This window comes from Pholis gunnellus (genome assembly GCF_910591455.1).
Source record: "Pholis gunnellus genome assembly, chromosome: 12".
Lineage (NCBI taxonomy): Eukaryota > Metazoa > Chordata > Actinopteri > Perciformes > Pholidae > Pholis > Pholis gunnellus.
This window is the reverse complement of record NC_136539.1, coordinates 11,890,327-11,897,930: the sequence shown is the minus strand read 5'-3', so window position 1 is coordinate 11,897,930 and position 7,604 is coordinate 11,890,327. Positions and strand designations below refer to the sequence as shown.

Below are 7,604 nucleotides of genomic sequence, written 5' to 3'. Positions count from 1 at the left end.
GTTTGCTCGCCTGATGTAAGCTATAGTAAAGATTTTTCCTTTGGTGAATGCTTACAGTCATATGCTGTCTTCACACTGCCTGACACATCTCTTCAAGCTTACATAATGTAGATCTGCCCTAATTTCCCTCTCCCTAGCTGAATTGGGGTCTTCAAGCAGCTAAGCAACATAACACCATCAATCTGACAAACATTGAGTCAAAAGGTGATCCAGTGTGGTTTGTTGTCTTATTAATACGGTCATTTTTTCTGACAGATCCTGTCAGTCACACCAAAATACAATGCGGGGCAATGTATTTCATGCCAGCTTCAGTCTTTCAATGTGTCCAATTCAAAGACATGCAACAAAGAGTAATTGCATAAATATCAGGGCTGAGTTACAAATGAGTTGACAGTTGTCAGTGTAGTACATCCAATTGTTTTTCTGTGTCAGGTAATTGGATGTTTCCATGGATACCGCTATGTCTGCAAAGAATATAGTTTATCTGCAAGTGTCTGCGTGCATGTGCACACAGATGTGTGCGTGATGCACAGTTACAGTAAGGTCACTTATTTACTTTATTCTAGCTTCATGCACATCAGGATTGACACAACAAATACATCCTCTGTTGCCATGAGATGCTCAAGAACAAACATTTTTAATTCAATAGTGTACAAGAAACTCATATTTGGCAAAAGTGCATTTTGTAATACAGCCCTAGGCCTGTTCTGCTACTATTTGTGCAGCTGTTGTGACGCTTTAGGCACCAGATAATCATTTCATTTATACATGAGAGAATTGATCATTTGAGTTGTTAGTCAAAATGTCTTTGGGTGGTACTGAGGCACCACACAGTACTAACTATGCCATCTCAATATTTATTATGCAACACAGACCTTTTCTTTATTTCCCATTTGCCTAGTTGAAACCATCACAATGGCTTGATCTGAAGATTTGAATTGGATATTGTAATTTTAGTAATGTTTTAAAAAAATACCAATGGGGTTTTGTGCAGCATTTTCAGAACGGTCCTCCCTGTGCACTATGACATTTACTTCACACACCATGGTTTAGAAGGTGAAGGGAACACAGAAACAAGGGTATACCAAATGAATGCAAATCTTTTATTCATCAGCTAACAACTAAAGACACAGCACACTGTAGATATATTTACCCCACATATTCCTAGTTGTACTGTGTTTCTGCAATAAGAGACCAGGTTTTTGCTTTTCAGAGTCAATGCAAGTTTGCATGGAAATGCTGATGAAGTGTTCTATTTACAAATCAGAGGTTGACATAAAAAAAACACAATTTCATGAAAACAAAACAAAACAAAGAGAAGCAAACATAAAAACTTCTGCATAAGAATAAGACACTAAATGGATCTCTTCTTCTTTGCAAATATAACGTTTGCATACGTATACAGGACAGTCACATTTCAATTTCACATATGTTTGCATTATCAGTATTTGTAGATTCACATGTGACAAATATCGACATTTGGTCATTGATTACAAAAAGCAGAAAGAGCAAAACATATTACAAATGTCAGTTATATACAGTGTTCCATTACACATTTGATTTTGCAAGATTCTCACAAATTGAAAGAAACATCATGACAAATAAAATGTTTAAAGTTTTTTGTGGATTTTCCTCCAAATACACTGCCAAAAGACGATATTTCTGTTGCATTAGTTTGGTTGCACAAAATCGACTACACATTTAAAAAATAACTATTATTTTGAGAACTGAAACAACACTGCTCACAATAAAAACATGTGTTGGTCTGTCTGTGCAGGTTTACAGTGTTTTCACCACTAACTTCACAGCAATATATTAATAAAAACAAATCCTACATGAAACAAAGTACAACCCTGTGCAGGTTTACATCATGCAGCACTGTGTAGATTTCATGTCATTGGTTCTGATGCATTTCCAAAGAGCAGACACAGGTCAAGTGACAAAATAATCACAAAAAGATTCTGAAGAAGTGAAAGGCAACCAACCAAGACTGTATACTTGATAAACAGCATGACTAATGCTGCAGTGTAATGCATGGTGACATGCCGACAGGGTCCAGATACACCATGTCCTCTAATTAGCTGAGTTAAGATGACAGGTCCAGTGCATAATACTGCTTATGATGTGAATTTACTCTGTGTAATAAACTCTCAGGGAAAGTCAGATTTCTGGGCTTATACTATTGACCCAGAAATTAGTTTGACTGCATTATGACTGGATGATGTGCTTCGATTTCTTTAGCATAGAACATTTTATATGCATAAAGACGACTCTATCCACCCAAGCATTCGTTTGTTGTGCTTTTCTATCTATAAAGCTCTTGCAAACCTTGACGCATTTGTTACACACATTTGTTGCACTTTCCATCAATCCTCTCCTTATAAAGAGAGAAAAGGAGACTCATCAGTCAAATCGCCAGATGTTATGCGACCCTGCACCAAACAGATGAAAACAAACAATGCCAAATAAAGAGTGGCTGTTTTTTCTTTGTGAAGTAATACACAGAAATCCGCTCAGGATTCCCCTAAAACACATGTAATTAAAAATAAATAAAGTTTTATAAAAAATGAATTATCCAAAAAGTGGTACAAGAGTACCTTTTGAATATTCATGTGTTTTAAATTTTAAATAAACATTTATGGGATGTGATATTATTAAATATCACATTTACGAGCGTTGGTTGGTGGCTGAGAGGATGAGCTGTTGGCATTTTATACAGATTGTCTAAGTATTCTCTACATCTATGCATAGTGCAAGATTGTTTAACATGTGGTACTTTTATGTATACAGTTATCAATCCTACTTCTATGGCTATTTGCACGTGTTACCATACTGTGCATTTCAGAAAGTGACATCATTGGTGACCTGTAGAAGTCAATAGTGCATTTTTAAGAAAAGAAAAAAAGAAAGAAAAGAAATATTTGTTCGTATCAAAATATGCAGTCATTTCAAATATGTTTTATACTTATACGGGCCCGAGGCCAACAGATTTGACTGAAATTCGTATGAATTTCAAACAGAAGTTTATGGAGATATACTAGACTCTTACTGTATTGCAAATCTACTCAAATACATTGTAACTGGAAGACAATTTCTGTGTTCGCAGACACATAATAAAGAGAAAAGGTTGTAAGGGTACAATAAAACACATGTGCTTTGACGTACTCCTAAGTATCAAACTTTGGATATAGTATGAGCTCATTTTTGTGAAAAGTTGATACATTTTTACCAAGTGTGTTTTCAAGCTGTATGTTTGTCAGAAAATGCATATTTGTGAAATATGATAAAGACCTTTAGAGCTAATTTTCTTTCAGTTACAATTCATCTGAATACCGCTGTGACTATAATCTTTTAGTTACAATGTTTCTGAGTGAAGTTGCAATACATTGATATTTAACTCAACATGTCACACATAACAAACAAATGCAGTTGGTTTAGAGCTGGGGGGGCTCTGAGGGAATACCACCGATTAGATCTGTTCAGTTTATTTTTAGGATACATTAATTATACTCCCCCCACATCTGCAAACAAGAAAGCACAGATTCACTGGCCTCATAATCTGTAATTTGAGATATTACATTGGAATTTGGTTTATGATCTCATGCATTTAATATTATTATCCCGGAACCGTGCATACTGGAGGAAAAACTGCCTCCGTACCGTGTCCAACTCCATTTTTCACAGGAGCACAATTTCCTAACTCCTGTGACTATTGTCAACACCTAAACGCAGGTCAAATGAATGTTACACATGAATCTACTTACAGCATAAATTTGATTTAATCTCATGTGTGAGTTTCGTCTTGAATAAGTTTGACAGAAACTGGGAGCTATGCATATAATTGTAACAAAAACCTGGTTTATTTGGGGATAACAACATATCATCTTCACACATTAACACTCATGAAATGCAGCTAATTTGAGAGTCTAAACTCAGTCTCACATATTTGTCGATGAAACAGCTCCAGGATGTATTTTATGTAGGGATGAGTCATGAGAGCCACAAATTAATGGTTGCTTGGTCATATTAACAAATTTAAACCAAACTGTTAGACACCATGGGGGTAAAGGGATAAGTGCTACTTTAAAACGAGTAGCGCTCCCTTTTATTAGTCAATCCTGTGACACATGATTCCCAGAAATGCATACTGTAGCTCACAAGCCATTGTACAAATAAAGGTGATAACATAGTGCTGCCTGTTTTTCTAAACATGGTCTGATTCCTGATAAAAATGAATACATTGCATCAATGCATCCACTTTGACCGTCCACGGGTAAAGTCTCTTAAAACTGTGTAAATGTTGTTCGTTTTTCAAGAACCTCAAGGTAATCGGGATCAATATGAAGCTTTGCTTTTAGTTCCCAGTACTCACTCCTGTTGGGCTCCACATATACAGTACTTGGTGATGTACAATAGAGGATTGTCTGTTGTATTCTATCTGGGTGCACGTATTGATGCCTGGCATCAAAGTCTGAGGCATACTGACTTGATGAATGAGCCGCATGCCTGCATGGTAACGTATTGCTGTAGCATGTGTGCTTGTCGGGCTCCAGTACATCTCTATAGTAACACTGGTCATCGTGGTGAGGGGTGGAGGGCTTGTTAAGAGGCTCTGGAGTGGTGACACTGTATTCCGAGCTTATAACATTACTGGCTGCCTCTTCATCCGAGTTACCCAGAAAAGCGCCGCTCAACTCATCAAAGTCTCTAAATCCATCCACTGATTTGCTGTCCGTCGGGGTTTGGGCAGTGGTTCTGCATGCCGTGTCTGTGGGAGGTGGGATGTACTCATATACATGTCCAGCAGATGTTCTGACTTTGGGAATGGAACCCTTTTTGTAAAGGCCATATTCCACGTTGAGAGAGCTAATGCAAGCATTCATGGAGTTATTGTGCTCGTTTTGATTCTTTTGATGTCGCTTTTTCATTACCACGAACAATCCTGCAGCCACAAACACAGACACAATGAACATGAGGAGAAGGGCAAGAATCATCACAGATAGAGGAATGGCGCTGTATTGTGCGTCAGAGTCCAAGGATGTTTCTATGGTGATAGTGCTGCCAGGGAAAGATTCTTCAGAGGGTGGGATGATGGAGGCAAGTATAACTGAGTTATTAGGGCAAAAATTAGTTGTCTTAATGTATCTCATATCCTCCCCAGCAAGCCTTTTGGGTGAACCACAAATTACATTGTTTACAACTGTGCCTGTGCTAAGCTGCTCCAGCCACATCTTTAACTCCAGTATGCTACAAGAGCAATCCCAGGGATTCTCAAACAAATCGACTTGCACCAGTGCTGTAAGCTGATCTAGCACGCCGCTGACCGGAAGATATCGCAAATGGTTGTTGCGAAGATTTAGCCTGGCTAATGTCAGGCTATTAAATGTTCCCACGGGTAAAGTTTTCAAGAGGTTATTGTTCAGAAAAAGAAGCTGAAGTTTGGGTACGTGCTGAAAGGTGTCAGAACCAACCTCTTTAATGACGTTGTATTCTAAATATAAGAACTGTAGAGTCTCCAGTCCATAAAACATGTCAGCTGTTAGATGGTCAATCAAATTCCCATTCAGGTATAGTCTTCTTAGATGTGTCAAATCGCCAAAAGCGCGGTCATGTATGCGAGATACTCGATTGTTACCAAGATGAAGCAAATCCAACCCAGTCGCTTCGATAAAATCGGATCGACGCACCACTGGGATATAATTCCCTGTTAGATACATCTTTTTGGGATTGTAAGGTTTGGGATTTAAGTCAGAGATATGTTCAATCTTTCTCTCCTGGCAGTTCACATTCAGGCCGAGGTCTGAAATTTGAAGATTGCAGGTGCAGGCAGTTGGGCAATCTATAGGCACGGGGGACTTGGTTTGATATGAAATAATTTGCCCATAATTTTGCGGTTTATTCGATGGGATGCGAGCAGTGGGCCTTGATTTCAATTTGCCTGACTGGCGAGGTCCCTTAGTGGGTCTTGATGAGGACCGAGCAATCCCAGATGAGGTGAAGGAGGCTGTGACAACAGCTGGCATGGTCCTATGGTATGCTTCGGTGCTCAAATGTGGCAGGGGTGGCATCTCATATTCAGCAATGGCTCTCCTTGGGCACAACTCCTGTTTTGAAACCTCATCAAGATCTCTCCCATGAAGCCGGAAAGGGAACTCACATACAACATCGCCGACTAAAGCCGAGTATGATATGCTCTCGAGCCAGGTTTTAAGAGCAATCAGCTCACACGAACAGTTCCAAGGGTTCTCCTCCAGCTGTAACTCCACCACACTGTTCATGTGCTCCAGCAGACCTGAGTAGGGAAGCACTTTGAGCTGATTCCCCCTTAAATCCAGATGAGTCAATGGTACATACTGGAAAATGTTCACCGGCAGACTAGATATTAAGTTGTCATTGAGAATCAGGACCTCCAGATTTCGAAGTCTGCTCAAGGCATTAGGGGCCACGTGAGTTATATAATTATAATCAACTTGTAGATATTCCAGACTTCCAAGGCCAAAGAAAAACTCTTCCTTCAAGACATCAATTTTGTTATTGTTGAGATGCAATCGTTTCAATCCCTGAAGTCCATTAAAAGCTCCTGCTTCAACCTCAGATATGTCATTATTTCCCAGGTGTAATATTGTAAGTCCTTTGTACTCAACAAAATCATTGGCAGATAGCTTTTTCAAAAGATTCCCTGTAAGCAGCAGATGATACTGGGAGAAGTGCACTGGACTTATGTCTGAGAGACTTACAACTCCTCTGTTTTCACAGCTCACTGTGAGTATCCCTTCTCTCTCCTCACAGGCACACAGTCTTTGGCATATTTCTCCATAACTGCCCAACATCTCAACAGTACACACTGTTATTGCACTTAGCAAAACATATGAAATCCAAAGATGCATTTTCCTGCAAAATGTTGGCCGAGCTCACAGTCCCGCTAAGGTATCCTCAATGTCATCTAGAAATAAAAGACATACATGGTGATGTAAAACAGGCAGACTGCAATGAAAGCAACTTCCACACAACAAGCTGTAGCCTGCATGAGTCAAAGGCTCATTTGCTGTTACCCAGGGGTAACTTCTATCTTTGTGGCTGCTGATTTTAAAATTTCTCAAACAAAGCAGGATATAAAGCAACTCCTTCAAGCTATGTAAATAACAAAGAAGCAAGGTCAAAGCAAGAGATGAGCGCAAAACAATGGTCTAAATCCGCTGTGAGGGGAAGCCGCATCGCATTTGCTTATTATCAACATGCAATTAAATGCTGGTTTTAATTTAAAGACATGCAAATTAAAGGTTAGCTGAGATTCTGCATCATAGTTCACGCCTTGTTAGACACAAGACAACCAGCATAATTGCTGTCTTAACTCCTGGTGGAAATAGCTACATACCTCACGCACGCTGATGAAGATGTAGGCTCGTTTGGGAATTTCAGCGCATCTTTTATTTTTAATCCGTCAAAACGAAAGAGGAAACAGGATCTATTCAGTGCGAGTGCGTTCGTCGCCTTAAACGCACCGCGGAGGATGAAAGAAACGCTGATCAACCATATCTGCCAAATGCTTCTCTCTTACCACGCGGTGCCGGAGGAGACACAGCTATGCCCGGTAACAAAGTTGC

The 7,604-nt window shown here is 39.4% G+C and overlaps 1 protein-coding gene across 1 annotated transcript; it reads right to left on the bottom strand.

The window, feature by feature from the left end:
• Positions 1-4,283: 4,283 nt before the first annotated feature.
• Positions 4,284-6,938, bottom strand: slitrk5b (SLIT and NTRK-like family, member 5b; the record flags this gene model as incomplete). The annotated part of the gene is made up of 1 exon (XM_079170496.1): positions 4,284-6,938. The coding sequence occupies exon 1, from the start codon at positions 6,885-6,887 to the stop codon at positions 4,284-4,286; it is 2,604 nt and encodes an 867-aa protein (XP_079026622.1). The 5' UTR covers positions 6,888-6,938.
• Between the last annotated feature and the right edge of the window lie 666 nt (positions 6,939-7,604).